Below are 16,211 nucleotides of genomic sequence, written 5' to 3'. Positions count from 1 at the left end.
TTAAATTTGGTATTATTATTATTTCCTGCACATCGTACTGATACTACCCCATAATTTAATGCTATGTCACAGCCAGTCATTTCTAATCTCAAAAACAAAAACGACAAAGAAGGGACATGTGACACTAATTACTTACTTATTTGGGAATGGACATTCACTTTTACTTTGTTTGGACAATTAAACACCAACTTTAATTTTTATTAATAATTAAGTCATGTAGATGAAAATAAATTTATTATATAAAATTGCAAGTGGCAAGTACTCATATATTATACTCTGATTAGGAAATTAAAAATAATAAAATTAATTAATGGAAGGGTGAAATTTGATGAATTTGTATAATCCAGGGACAAATCGGTCAAATAGTTTCTGGGGAAAGGTTCGAAGAAGGAAAAAAATCAGAAGTAGACGATGGAGAATGCATAGAAGAGGCTAAGTGGGTCCCGCTGTCCTAATCACAACAATCGCTCCATGCAATTGCAAACTTCAATTCACCTTTCTACACGTATCCACTGCTCTTCCACTCTCACACTCCCTCTCTCTCTCTCTCTCTCTCTCTCTTGGCAGTTAGCTCTCACTCACACACTTTCTCTCTCTAAAATCTCTCTCCCTCTCTCCCTTTCTCTTTCCTCTCTGATATTTTCTGAGCTTCACGCTTCTCTCGGCGCCTCGGACTCAACACTATTTCCAGATCCGTCTTTTCGTAAGCTTTCTAATTGTTCAAGTTCAGTCTCGCCATTTCTCCTCCTACTTCTTCTTCTTTCTCTGTCCTTGAAAGAGAAGGGAAAAAAATGGTGTATACAATCACGGGAGTACGCTTCCCTGCAATTCCTTCGGCGTATAGGCCTTTATCGCATTCAAGCTTCAATGGCGATCGTAGGAGTACCAGTCTCTCACTGCTCTTGAAGAAGAACTCGGTTTCTCGTAATCCTTCTTACTCTATCTATATACTGAGCATACTGATTGTGCTTCACTGTATTGCTTGCTTAAGTATTTTTATTTATTTATTTATATGCATATCTGCACACATGTATGTGTATCGATATAGAAGAGTTGTATATAGAACAGTGTTGCATAAATTTCATATATAAAGCTAGATATCGCGGGATTCAGTGTTTTTGTGTTGGTATATGTAATTTTGTGAGCTTCTTAAGAAACAATGGCGGTCTTGCTCGAAGAGGATGCTTGTTTGGCTGGGTGAGTAATTTGATTGTTATTTCGTCATTGCGATTGTTTTTTTTTATGTATGGTTTATGTAAGGTCAGGAGTAGTGCTTATTGTGGTACTCGAGTAATTTTGTGTCGTTAATGTTTGGAAGTATATTGCGGGTGCTGAGGAATCGCCAAGGTATTTATTTCGTGAAGAAAGGATGAAATCGGAAATAATGGTAGCTTGCGTCCTATCAAAGTATTTATGAGTGATTCGGAGCTATTTTGGGTTCCTACGAATATACTGGAGGCACACAGAGTTGTTTTGGAGCATATCAAGGTAGCCATCCTTGTGGTAGAAACCTAATATTATGGTATTGGATCTTACCGGTGCGGAACACTCTTGGTTACTAAAAGGTGGAGCACTGCTTCATAGGTTCGGATCACGGTGAATAGGGAGGCGAAATTTGTTGTGGGCTGACAATTCAGAGGGGTGTGCTTTGTGTTGAGGATATATCTGAAGGAAGAACTACTTGGACATTAATATTGACTCTGAAAGTAGAAGGGTGATACTTTTGAATTTGATGTGGATTTGTTTCTCTTCATTATTATTATTTCTTAAACGGCTTCTAGATGGTACAAATTCCTTTTCCTTCTTTCTGATTATATTAACTTTCTCTGAGTTGGGAACGGAGGGTAGTGTATCTTCCTTCGTATGCGAGATCAATTGTGGGCGAGGAATGGACACCTGTATATAATCTCTATACCACCAACTTCATCATATTTTGACGTAAACCATAACAGGGTTCTTTCAAATAACAGTGATTGTACACTGGATTCATATACCCTTGTTTTGTGAGACCCTTTCGTCTTATTTTCATAACTTGTTATGCTGGTACTTGTTATTTTACTATTATGAGTGGCCGAAGTGCATGTAAAAAATTTCATATCCCACTTTGAGATTTAGTCTTTTCTGCTCATATTGTGTTCTGTGTTATTATTGACAACAACTTCTGTGTTGTGTGTGCATAAAGCTAATGATATTACTTTTTTGACAGGTAAGATTTTTGCTAAGAAGTCTTCCTATGATTCTGATTCTTCATCTTTTACGGTCTCTGCATCTGCATCGGATAAAGTTCTAGTTCCTGGCACTCAGAGTGGCGAGCCTTCATCTTCAACAGATCAACTTGATACGCCTGGCACAGCCACGGAGGAGCCTCAGGTTTTGATCATTGCAATTTAAATAATTATACATACATAATGTTTTTTTAATTCTATAGTCTGTATATATTTTATCATTTTTCTAATTGAGTTTATTTTTAAAAAGAAATTAAGAATACGGATAATTGTGATGTTGGAGAACTTGGACAATGAACCAAAAAAAAATAGGTGATTTCATTTCACAATGGTTTTGAGGTTGATAAACATTTGAAAATCATTTGACACTTTCCAAGTATTTTTAAATGCATTATCTGTTTGTAAATGACACATGATAGAGTCATTGTTACCATCTTGATTACCACCTGATATGATTTTTGTATAGGTTCTTGATGTAGATGATCTAACAATGGAACATCGTGTGGACGTTAATATTGAAGTTGTTCCTTCATCACAATTAATTGACGATAAAGCTCTTATTGTGGAGGCAGCTGGTCCTCTCGAAGGAACAGCAAGTACTACTAAAGTTGAAACTACAGAAATTAAAATGTCCATTCCACCACCGGGTGCTGGGCAAAAAATATATGAAATAGATCCAATGTTAAATGGTTACCGGCAACACCTTGAATATCGGTGAGATTTTGTTTTTGTTTTTTCTTATACAAATATGACTTAGAATTCGCTGAGAGTTGTCCTGAAATTATCCTTGGGTTTACCAGTTGCTTTAAGTTGTACTTTACTGCTTATGTCAATAGATGGCTTATACCCTATTTCACCTAAAATTTCATGAACCTCCAAATCAATTCAACTAATATATTGACTGCATATAACAGGGAAAGCCTTTACTTCTGTAAAAAATTGTTTGTTATAGAGATTGATTTATCATTATGTATTCAGCAAAAAAATCATTGATGTTACATAGGCAGTCAGCCAACCACAAAAATAAAAAAAGAAGAATCTTGATACGCAGTCATTTGCTTGAATATTGCTTTTCTTGTTTAGTTAAGTTTCCCTAATTTGTGCGAGTTGGGTAAAGATTTGTTGCCTTGGAGTGGACCATGCAGCCTTTTCTCTATTCATCTTTATTGTATATACAAAATTAGTGAATATTTTAAATTTTATTGTACAGTTTTGAGCAATACAAAAAACTACGCGAGGACATTGACAAATACGAAGGAGGTTTGGAGGTGTTTTCTCGTGGATTTGAAAAGTTTGGTTTTCAATGCAGGTATCACTTTTTCAGAATTCTGATTGTGTTCATGCAATTTTACTGTCTTAATTAATTATCTGGACATAGTAGCTTCATATTTTACTATTTGTATGTCCAAGCAATATGTTTCATATTTATTTTAACGTTTTAGTTAGATTAATAAATTAATGTGTTTTGGTAAATATACATTAATAGGGTAGATAGTTGAGTGAAAAATAGAACATGGTTAAGTAAATTACTGATAGTTATCTCAACTGGTTTGCAGTGCAACAGGTATAACTTATCGAGAGTGGGCACCAGGAGCTAAGGTTTGTTATGTGCTTTTTGTATAGGAAGTTTACTTCGATTATAAATAATCTTGGAGAATCTTCATACTAGGAAATATGACAATGATCATAATGGGACTAGATTATTTATATATTTCATTAGGATTTGTGTACTGTTTAGATAATGTGTGCCCCATGACACTCACTGATAATAGGAATATCCATCGCACTCAATTTTCATTCACATTTCTTCCCTCACTTCCTGTTTTTTCAGTCTGCATCTCTGATTGGAGACTTCAACAATTGGAATCCAAATGCAGATGTTATGACGCGGGTAAGTTCTGAGTTTTAACAATTTCTATGAATGTTTAATCAATGTGAAGCTTAGTCAATCATTTCTTGTCAGTCAATCAAATTATAAATAGTTAATGATACTCACACCTCATATGCCAACAGAATGAATTTGGTGTCTGGGAGATCTTTTTGCCAAACAATGCAGATGGTTCACCTGCAATTCCTCATGGTTCTCGAGTAAAGGTAGCTTTTTCCTTGATGCATTATAAATATAATTGCTTTAGTGGTGTTTTAGTATTTAAATAGGCATAATCATTTTTTTTCCTATGAAAGGTACGAAAAGATATCGTAATAAGTGATTAAAGTGCCAACAGTATTTTGATGTATTGAAAGCACAATCCGCTGAGATTTCCTGTGGGTAAATATTTGATAAACATTATCTACATAAACCATGTTTTAAAAGTAAAGCTGTAGTTTTAGTTGAAATAGGGTTCATTTGGTAAGCAGGATTGGTCTAGACCATTGTTTACATTTGGATTATTTTAGTACTAAGACTTGCTTAGTGCTTAGGATTGTATTAGTTTAGCTGTAAGACTTGCATACTGTAATGAATGACTAAATGAAAAAGTATACGGAGAACATTTTATTAGGAGATTGTGTTTTAAAATATGTATAAAATAATGTGGCACCCATTTTTGTTGGATAATCTGAACTAAGAAGAAAGAAATGCCCACTTTTACACAGAAGGAATAAAGGAGTTTAATCGGACTATATAAACCAGTCATACATATGGGTTAAAATCTTCCATTTTTGAGGTTACTACTGTTTCCCTTTCCAAATTTGTTTTATCTCAGATTTGACAAAATAGTCCTGTCATAGTCATGTTCCCGACCCCCTATAGATTTGCTTAAGCAAAAAGTAACAAAAGAGTTTATTTCATCTCAATTGACTCCAAAGTAGCTTAATTTTATTATGTGAGAGTGTCCCAATAGTAAGGACTTTCCTTCATTGGGAATGATATGATGATTTTTCTCGTATCTTGGTTCTTGAGTTAACATCTTTGCTACATGATTATTTCACTGTTCCATTTGAATATTGTGTCTTCATAGTAATCTTGAATGCAAATATCATTGGTGTTTTCAGTTGAAAATGACTTCATCTTGATCATCTACTCACAGATCCGCATGGATACTCCTTCTGGAATCAAAGATTCAATTTCTGCTTGGACTAGGTTTTCAGTACAGGCTCCAGGAGAAATTCCTTATAATGGCATATACTATGATCCACCAGAGAAGGTATATTTCTGCCAATTTGTTTTGTAACTAAATTTCTCACGCTGAAAATGTTAAGCTTAAGAATTTTTTGGAATCTGGAAGAAAGGCAGCAGTAACATCAGAAGTTAGAAATTATCTTAGTCACTTCAAAGAGGATAAATTGAAGAACTTATATATGTGAATATGTATATACATAGAATATTGCCTTTACTGGCTTTTCAACTATTCCTTTCACAGTTATTGTCATTGTTTTGATTCCCTTGTATTAAATATTATATGTGAAATGAATGGCCATTGACTTATTAAATCATTTTTAGGATGATCATATTTCTTCAATAATCACATAACATTCTCTTTACAGAATTTCCTTCTTTTTTTATTTCTTTCATTAATTGTGCATCTTCTGGAAGTTAAAAGGCTAAATGTGCTGGGCATAATCTTGTGCACTATTTGTGCCACTTTTTTATGGCTAAATATTCTCTTGTTTCTATGTTTACACAGGAAAAGTATGTCTTCCAGCATCCTCAGCCAAAAAGACCAAAATCACTCCGAATTTATGAGGCACACGTTGGAATGAGTAGTACGGTGTGCATTGCTTCCTTATAACTCTTGTAGTGAATTATGGTGGAGTGTTCATGTTATTTTGTCTGACTATTCTTGAGTGAAGCAAGAAGCATGCGATGGACTCTGTTGCTTATGTTTATTATAGAATATGTGATATATAAGCTCATATGTTTTCCCAAAGTGGTTTGGGGACTGAGAAATAAATAAGTTCGAAGGCATTTTATTTATAGATCTGATCTAATTTTTTGGAAAGTGAAGAAAGACAATTGTTTCTACCTTTTTCTTTCATTTATACCATATTTTTATGTTTTATTATCAACTGTACAAGCATTACATCATCTTTGCTATTGTTGGCTGAAAATTTATCATTCCTCCTTTTTATTATTGCTGTATTTTCATGTTATCTTGATTCTGCAATGCAGGAGCCAATGATTAATTCATATGCAAACTTTAGAGATGACGTGCTTCCTCGCATTAAAAGACTTGGTTACAATGCTGTTCAGCTCATGGCTATTCAAGAGCACTCTTATTATGCCAGCTTTGGGTATGTTCAACTTCATCATGAGCAGAGATGTATCTACAATTTACATGTGTTTCATATTTTTCGTTATGATATTTGTTTCAAGTATCTTCTGTTGTTTTAGAGTTATCCATTTATTTTTAATTGTTATGCAGGTACCATGTCACAAATTTTTTTGCACCTAGCAGTCGTTGTGGAACCCCAGATGAGTTGAAGTCACTGATTGATAAAGCCCATGAGCTAGGCCTGCTTGTTCTTATGGATATTGTTCACAGGTATTAACTGCTTTATACTCTTTTCTTGAAGCATCCCTTGGTTTAGCTTATGTATGGGTAGGTTTCTCTTTCTTCGATATTGTTTGTTCAGTAGATTCTATATGATTAATACCATATATAATCTGCACTTAGTTGATCTGTTCGGATTTTCAAACTTAAACCCATTTTAGGATTTCTATAGTGCAAACTTTCTCAATTCTTTTAGTAAACACATTTTATGATAGCTAGGTGCTGCAATGTAATCCTAATTTCTCAGTGACTGGATTAAAGTATTGGCATTGTTCCTTCTTGGTTTGGCCACACCAAATTATTTTGTTTTCTTGTTATGTATCTGATAAATCTGACTGCTATGTGGTTGACTCGTACCAGCCATTCATCAAATAATACTTTAGATGGACTGAACATGTTCGATGGGACTGATGGTCATTACTTCCACTCTGGGTCACGTGGATATCACTGGATGTGGGATTCTCGTCTTTTTAATTATGGAAGCTGGGAGGTATTTGGCTTTATTTCATTTTAATATAGTAAGACAGGCCTATGCTTGCTGTGTAACCCCCTCTTTTTTTGTTTTTAAAAGTGAAATGGAGAATGAAGATTTTCTTAAGCATTATATCAGAAAGATCTCCACCTTTTACTTGTAAAAACCAAAAAGAGGTGTTGGCAAGCAAGCCCTTAGTCTTATTGTTTTTTCCTTTTCATTATATTTTTAAAGTAATTGATCCTTTCTATGTATGTAGGTATTGAGATTTCTTCTCTCAAATGCAAGATGGTGGCTCGAAGAGTTCAATTTTGATGGTTTCAGATTTGATGGTGTGACTTCAATGATGTACACCCACCATGGGTTGCAGGTACCATTATAGTTTACCATTGACAGTGATAGCCTTTATATCTCCTACGTTTTTAGGAGTATTATTAGCAGTCTGTTGTATGAAAATTCAGAGTTAGGTTCCCATTATAGGAGAATCTTAACGTTGTAGAGTTAGGACTCATTATTTTATCATCTATATATAGCCCTACCTATGTTATACATTTTTTAACTTGCTTGTGATATCAAATTATTTAAACTTTCTATGCTGCTACACTTCTATTTTCTTATCTCATTTTTCTTTTCTCTAACTGTCTTTTATTGATAGGGCAACATAGAGAGGTTTGTAGAAAATTAATTATGTTATATATTTCCATCTATGATACCTATTTTCATATTCAATATGATTCTTTTACTCCGTGAGAATAAAAAGTAGTGCATTTCGTAGGTCACCAAAAATGAAGTAAATTAGTCCTCAAGTTAGCTTAGGCACTTGAAAATTTACGTTGACCTCAGTCCCTTTTTAACAAGGTTCAAGAAAGCCCACGAAAAGGTTCATCTAAGGACTTACAGACTTTTTGCCTTTTCAAAGGATTTATTTATTTTTTGCTCAACTGCCAACTTCTTTCAGGACTTGTATAGTGAATCAAATTGATTTTTCATTTCTTGTTTATATTTTTGAGAGTGGGTTATTATACTTAGGGGGTGGACTGCAGAAGCTGATCACCAAAGCTAACCATGGACGCATATTTGCATTAGAAATATTGAAGAGAAACATAAACAACATTATTAGTTGGTGCATATCGAAAATCATGTTGTAGCATTAGTGCAGATTATTTTATTTTGTTTTTGCCTGTATTGGTTTAATTGTCAAAGGTGCTTAAAATTTCAAGTTTGCAAGAATGTTAGATCTGACAGTTTAATTGTACCTGCTAATATTTTTTTTTTAATTTTTTAAAATATAAATAATGTGTAGGCATTTATTATCTTTTTTACTTTCTATGTGTTTTGTGCAGGTAGCATTTACAGGAAATTACAATGAGTATTTTGGATTCGCAACAGATGTAGATGCTGTTGTCTATCTAATGCTGGTCAATGACATGATTCATGGGCTCTTCCCTGAAGCTGTGACCATTGGTGAAGATGTAATATAATCCCATCTAGATATGTTCAGCATCGTTTTATTTTGCTTTCCCGCTGTGTTTAATATTTTCGCAAAATTGAAAAAGTGTGAGCTGAAAATAAACTGACGAACCAAATTGAGATATTTAAAAAAAACAAAAAAACACCCGCTCACCCACCCAATCAACTCAACTCATGAATCTGTACAATATAAAATGTTATTAAAACAAAAATTATCCTTGCTAATTTTAGTAGATTTGAAGTCTTTTTGAGTGGTGCGGGGTTCAAATCCCCGTATATAGATCTTATTAATTGTTTGTTCTCTTTTGTTGGCTGATCCCACTGGTGCAAATATGTTGGGTTTAAAAATATTGGTGATTTTGAATCATAAATTTTGTTTTAATGAATTCAAATGCCTAAATTTAGACTTTTATTCAATATAGAAATTTCTGTGTTTACAGGTCAGCGGAATGCCAACATTTTGTATTCCTGTTCAAGATGGTGGTGTTGGATTTGACTATCGCCTTCATATGGCCATTGCCGATAAATGGATTGAACTCCTCAAGTATGTTTGAATCGAAAGTTGAAGCATTACTATAATTTTTTAGTGGATCCTAAACTATTTCTTGTTTCTTGGCATTTGGTATTCAATTTAGAGTGCAAGAGGAATACTGGAAAATGGGTGATATTGTTCACACACTCACAAACAGAAGGTGGTCAGAGAAGTGTGTTTCTTATGCTGAAAGCCACGATCAAGCTCTTGTTGGTGACAAAACAATTGCATTCTGGTTGATGGACAAGGTAGTAATTTTCCATGTTTTATAGATATAACTCACCATGCCCATGAGAAACAACGACTTAAAGTAATTTGATGCTAAGCAAATGCTCTTCATAGACATTAAGTTTCCTGTTGAGCCAGTTGAATTTGCTCTAATAAAGATGAATACTTGGCACGTGTGACTTCTTGTCACTTGGGTCCGTAATATCAAACTAAGAATATTCTTAGTATAATTAACACAATGTTTTGGTTTGTGATGCCATGCAGTGATGTCTTTATTATGGTTATAATAGTCACGAAAATGGAGTGTAAAACTTTACGTGGTTTATATAATCGCACAATAAATGTGCCTAGGTTCAAACGTCTCTTTTTTGTATATAATAAATATGTTTCGTAACTAATGTTAATACATTCAAATGTCTTTTTCAATTTATTTCCCTTTGATATAGAATGGATGATTTGTACTATCATTTGGGGATGCAATTCAAGGCTCATTAGTTTTTTTTTTTTTTTTTTGAAAGACAGTAATTTTATTAAAAGTAGATTTTTTTTGGGTGCTGAATATTAAAAGTAGATTCAGTGGCTTTATAGATGGAACATTGTGGTTGGGGACTTCATGTTTTTGGAGTACAGTATTCTGCTTGGTTGGGGACTTCATGTTTTTGGAGTACATTGTGCTTGTTCTTTCTGTTCATCCTTTGCTCTTAAAAATTTGGTACTGATGTCTGCATGCTTTCAAGTGAAATCTGCTAATACCTTGTCAATTTTTCTATTTTGAAAATTTGAGTAGGTGTATAAACGTGTGTTTTATGGGTTACATTTTCAAACGAACTTATAAAATCTTATGACAATTTCAGGATATGTATGACTTTATGGCTCTGGACCGACCAGCAACCCCTCGTATAGATCGTGGAATAGCATTACACAAAATGATTAGGCTTATTACTATGGGATTGGGCGGAGAAGGATATCTAAATTTCATGGGGAATGAATTTGGACATCCTGGTAAGATTTGGCCTAATTTGTGATATATATATATATATATTATTTTCTTTGCTTTGCTTTCATTATTCTTGTTGGTTCTACTGCCATTCGATTTAGAACTTACCAAGAGGCTGTGTTACTCTGTATTGCTTGTTTCAGAGTGGATAGATTTTCCAAGGGCTGATCAGCATCTTTCTGATGGTTCAATAATTCCTGGAAATGGTTTTAGCTATGACAAATGTCGGCGTAGATTTGATCTTGTAAGCTTCTATCTTAGCTTATTATGGTATTGTTATCTACTACAAGTGAAGTGTGTGCATACCCATGTAAATATTCTTATATTTCATTTATGTTGCAATAGAAAACACTGCATTTTGTATAAATGCTGCCGTTGCTTATTGTTCCATTGTTGTTATGCATGCATAGGGTGATGCAGATTATTTGAGATATCACGGAATGCAAGAATTTGATCAGGCAATGCAGCATCTTGAAGATGCATATGGCGTAAGTTCTACTTGAGCTAGACTTTCGTGCTGAATTTCAGTTTCCAGTGTTCTTGATGATAAATAAATGTCTCATTAATGTATAATAATTTGCGTATCAAATGCCTATATTGAGCTTCTGTGATATCTTTGTAACTTATTTTTTTATTTCATTGAGATGCCCTTACATTAATCTCAAGTTTTCCATATTGTTTAGTGACTGAATAAAAAGTTAATACATTTGTCAAATTCTCAATGCAGTTCGTGACTTCTGAACACCAATACATATCCCGGAAGGATGAAACAGATAGGGTTATTGTCTTTGAAAGGGGAGACCTTGTTTTTGTCTTCAACTTTCACTGGGCTAATAGTTATTTTGACTACCGGGTAGGCTGCTCAAGGCCAGGAAAGTACAAGGTAATATATTCTCTTTAAATTTTGGTCTAGTGCTCTGCCTTTGTGCTTGGTCTTTATGCTTATTGTTATCATTCACGTATTCATTATCATTTGTTGTATTGGTCCACTACTGTTTTAGCTTCATAAAAATTCTCATGTTCATGCATATCCTTATGCCAAGCTAAAGAACACCCACACATTAACTCTGACTAATTTGAATTTTTATAATTATCAAGTACAAGAAATTACATTTTAAAAAAAAGGTTGAATTTGTTTCATGCACAGCAGACTCGCAGATTGTAACATCAAAATAAATATTACCCGTTTAATTCCCTGAACCCTGGAGGAAACAGAGGCGAATTTAATCAATATATTTCCGTGAACTTCTTGATAGAAGCTAGAGTATGTTTTTATATACATGTAAATGTAATCAATTCCAAAATCTCTACTGGTTTTTCTGTCTTGTGGGTCCCGTAAATAGGCAGGCCTTTCTTACTGCTTATAAATATATTTTTTAATTATTTTTGTTTGATGAATCAAGGAATGTCCATTAATCATAAGGATGGACCCCTACAAATCAAGCAATGTTACAAGGATGGACCCATACAATTCTTTAGATCTTATAACTTCTTTTTTAAATAAAAACCAAGTTTCTTGACTTGATTCTAACATGATCTTTTGGATAAATTATATAACTATACATGCACTAGTTGATCTGTGGGTCCCGTAAAACAAGAGGGGCTTGTTTAGGATTCTAATTTTGTTCTTATTTGCATAATAATTTACTCTTTTTTGTTTTTGCTCTCGTCCAGATTGTATTGGATTCAGATGACTCGTTATTTGGAGGCTTTAATAGGCTTGATCACAATGCCGAATACTTCTCTGCCGTAAGAAAATTCTATTTCCATCATCCTTTGGCAGCACAATAGTGGAGTTTGAGTTTAGGTTTTAAGATTAATCTGACCTTGCCTGTGCAGGAAGGGTGGTACGATGATAGGCCTCGTTCTTTCCTAGTATATACTCCTAGTAGGACAGCAGTAGTTTATGCTTTGGTTAGGGATGACAGCAAATCACTGGTTTCCGAAACAAAAGGCGAAGACAACAAACCACTGGTGTCCAAAACAATAAGCGGTGACAATGAACGACAGGTGGAATCCATTAAAGGGTGATATCATCTTTCAAATGAAGTTTTGGTGAGAATCTATTGATGTTGTCATCCTCTCCTCTGGCTCATCGGAACAACCTCGTCCTGTATATTTCTTTGCTAATAATTCTAATGGAGTGCTGCTTAGATCTCCATTGTCAAGCAATCCACAGTCATAACAATCGTGGTAAACAAGAAGATGCATGTACGACTTTTCCAATCATGTGAGTCATTAAGAGCTCAAAGGAGACCAATCTCTACTAGGAGGTGGTGTATTGTAAAGACACGTTGTGGTAGTTTTGTGAAATTTTATTTTGTAAGTAGATCTTAATAAAACTCGAATGAGTTGGAGAATCAGGTTATAGATTTCATCTGTATAGAACGCTAGATGCAGCTAATTTTGGATTTTCTTTTAGGTTTTCTAATGAATCTTGTGAATTTAACATAGATTTGAAAAATTGGGATCTTTTTTCATCATGCCTACTGACACCGAATATTCTTTTTTTTTTCAACACTAGACAAATTCTTGTCTAGAAAATAATTCCATTCTCCAAGTAGGGGTTGAGTTGTTGGTATTGCAGGTTTGTTTGGTTCGGATTGAGGAAATATGCTATTATCTAGTTGGCATCAAGTTCGAGCGTAGGGTTTTGCTTCAAATTTAGACGTGTTTGCATGTGTTTTACTTGGCATATCATCTTTAGATGGCTCAGAATCAGTCTTTCCATCAGGGAATTAAGGCATATCATCCTGCCCAATGCCAGATACGAATCTTGGCCTTGAATGTGAGATGATGTCCTTGGAGAGGGATTCTTTTGGCTGTGAAACATGCTAATGCCAAATCGCCAATTTAGTCTTCGTGTTATCCTATGCCTTGGTGTATCATAAGGAATTTGACATTTCTATGATTTGACATTTCTATTGATTACTACAAATTGGATCAAAAACAATTCTTAAGGTTTTCAACTCCAGGATGAATCGAAAAAGAAATATTTATTGGTTATACATCTTATTTTTTATGAAGAAAATAAATCTTTTTATCGAAGGGAAGAATGTAAAGACAATGGGGTGGGTCTCTCCTACTCTCTTCTCGGATTGCCTAGTTTTGGTTTGATTGAAGCATTTCATTTCTAGTAAGGAGAATTGAAGAGTAGAAGGCCCCCATATCTTTCTCAATATGTTTCAGTTGGATTCCTAGAGCTAGGAATTGTTCGAGCATCTCCAACCACTCTACTTTTTTAATCTTTCCATTTTAACAACCTCTTGGTAGAAAGCAATAGGCTCTCGAAATTGCTCTATAGGAGCTTAGCCTTTAAGGGAATGCAGTTCAGTTGTAACTAAAAATCAAAGAATTCAGGTGTTTCCAATAGACTAAGTAAGATGGCACAGAACATAGCGTTGGATGCAAGAAGGCTCAACACTCGTTTTGAAGAAGCTCTCACAATAAATGAGGACAAACTCACCATGGAACTGAAACCACATGACTATACACGAGCTAGACCAAGGAAGTTTCTGTTGGGGAAAATAGTGTTCAAGGGGTGGAAATGGAAAGAGCTAGACCAGGGCATTATCTAGTTTATATTTCAGAACACGGATGATGCAGAGAATGTTCTTCAAAGAAGACCATGGTTCGTTGGGGGAGCACTCCTGGTGCTAATGGCTTGGCCATCCTGGCTATCCCATTTGGAGGTGGCTTTTGATAGAACACCTATCCGGGTACAAGTGGTAAGGATTCCTCCTGGGTTCTGGATGGCGAACAACCTTGAGAAAATTGCTGCAAAAGTTGCTTCGGTGTATGAGATCCCAGAGAACACTCTCATTTGTTTCAACTCTGAAACGTTGCTGTTTTGAGCTACAGTAAACATCAATGAACCTCTCATGTCTAGTTTCTTTCTCAAAAGGGAGGATTTAAAAAATATTTGGCTGCAATATAAGTAGGAGAAACTACCACACATTTGTTTTAAATGTGAGGTAATGGGCCACGAGAAAAAGCTCTGTTTCAGAGCTCCAACAGTGGTGAAAGAAGATAAAGGTGACACATTCCCACTGTTTGGTATCTGGCTCAAGAGAGAAGCTGTGGAGATATCCCCATTTACCTCGCCCATTCCAAAATGGTTTGAGTAATCATGAAAAATGATCCTTCAGTGAAGCAAAAAGTTCGAAAAGGCCAAGGAGGCTTTGCTTACTAGAAGAATGGAGGAATATGAACACCAGGAAGAGACGATGCAAACACCAGCGAAGCGTCGTATGGTGGAGGAAAGGCACTACAATCCAACAGCAACGAGGGAGGAAGACAATATTTGAATCCCTCTGGTTTACATGTTGGGTATACGCGAGATTTGTCCCTATTAGAAAAGTAGTACAAAAAATAAGGAAGACTGGGAGAAACGAGACATGTTTCTTGCTATTAGGAACTAGACACTTTGCTCGAAAGCCACTACCTATGACCTGCATCTATGCCAGCCAGCTGGTCCAAGGATAGCTCCGTATTTGTAAGACAATGCAGAGGGCTGACAAGATGGAAAAAATGAGCATGCCGAAAATGACAACTTACCGATTATGGGAGACAACCATCTGAACGTGGAAAGCACAAGTAAAACATTCCATATTCAATATGAGAATGAGAATGTTAGGAAAGGAAAGGAAAAGGTGTTGGTTAATTCAGGCTCAAGTGAGGAGGCCCAACTACAACAGACAAGCCATAAGACCATGGAGAATTATTCCACCAATCAGGTACTTCAAGAGTATTTTTGGATAGCAACCCACCAGATGGATTGGCCATCTCATGAATGTTGGGCCCAAGCCTATGACCTGTTGAGAGGTGCAATGACTATAGACAAATTCCATAGGGAGCCCTCAATCTTTAATCCTATCACTTCTATAGAAGACTTTAGGGCCCAAGATCACCAAATGGGCCCAAGGAAAAGAAAGGCATCTCATGGAGTTTAACTTAGCCCGAAGCAACACTTTGAAGCCCAAGAAACTTCAAATGGAATCAAGGAGCAGATGATGGCAGTCACGATGAGGGCAAGGATGCATATGGGAATGAGTTTTTCACTTCGGTACAAAATCACTAGAATTAATCAATCTTGTTTTCGAAACAGGTTCTGGGGAACAAAGGGACTCATGTACGAGAAGGGTGAGACAAAGGAAGGTGGATGGTCCTCCGGTGGGTCAAGTAGGAGGCTCACGCAAGAGAGGGAGACCACCAAAAAAGAATGGAGGAGTTGGGATGTATTCCCACTTTGCAAAGAAGAAAACAAAATCAGAATACGAAGCCAAGATAAAGGATTGATTTAAGAGTAATCTAATTGATGTGACGGTCGACCTAAATAACCACTTCATTGTAGTAGCAAAGAAGCCTCAACAAGCAAAGAAATACATAATCGAAGAAGTATGTGAAGAGCAAACCTAGGAGACGATCGAGGAAAAGAAGAAGCTGCCTAAGTTTTTCAATTTGGGGCTATGGAGACTTGCCCAGAAAAGTCTCCAAGGTGCTTATGAAGATGTTAGCATCGAACTGCCGTGGAATAGGAAGGGCTGTGACAGTTCATCAAATAATGGAGTTGGTACGATGCCAACAACCAGACATCCTTCTTCTTTCGAAAGCAAGGTTAGCTTCAGAAGAATTCACCAAACTCAATCATAAAATCCATTTCATAGACCAATGTTATGTTCCTCCAAAGGGAAAGTTCGGGGGGTTTGCCTTTTGTTGGAAGCAGGGGGTCCAATGTGTGATTGAAGAGCAAGACAAGAACTTAATTATTGGGTCCTCATCTTCCGAACCTCTT

General features: G+C 35.5%; 1 protein-coding gene across 1 annotated transcript; it reads left to right on the top strand.

Moving 5' to 3' along the window:
- Nucleotides 1-535: 535 nt before the first annotated feature.
- LOC133831302 (1,4-alpha-glucan-branching enzyme 2-2, chloroplastic/amyloplastic-like) lies at nucleotides 536-12,900 on the top strand. Its single transcript, XM_062261550.1, has 22 exons — nucleotides 536-924; nucleotides 2,207-2,370; nucleotides 2,692-2,939; nucleotides 3,436-3,534; nucleotides 3,782-3,824; nucleotides 4,057-4,116; nucleotides 4,239-4,319; nucleotides 5,255-5,371; nucleotides 5,852-5,935; nucleotides 6,337-6,458; nucleotides 6,590-6,709; nucleotides 7,079-7,208; nucleotides 7,450-7,560; nucleotides 8,534-8,662; nucleotides 9,101-9,204; nucleotides 9,296-9,440; nucleotides 10,275-10,422; nucleotides 10,561-10,661; nucleotides 10,828-10,905; nucleotides 11,145-11,300; nucleotides 12,092-12,166; nucleotides 12,257-12,900. The coding sequence occupies exons 1-22, from the start codon at nucleotides 792-794 to the stop codon at nucleotides 12,446-12,448; spliced, it is 2,640 nt and encodes an 879-aa protein (XP_062117534.1). The 5' UTR covers nucleotides 536-791; the 3' UTR covers nucleotides 12,449-12,900.
- The last annotated feature ends 3,311 nt before the right edge of the window (nucleotides 12,901-16,211 follow it).

This window comes from Humulus lupulus, chromosome 4, assembly GCF_963169125.1.
Source record: "Humulus lupulus chromosome 4, drHumLupu1.1, whole genome shotgun sequence".
Taxonomy (NCBI): Eukaryota; Viridiplantae; Streptophyta; class Magnoliopsida; order Rosales; family Cannabaceae; genus Humulus; species Humulus lupulus.
The sequence above is the reverse complement of the archived record's forward strand: the minus strand, read 5'-3'. Positions and strand labels throughout refer to the sequence as shown.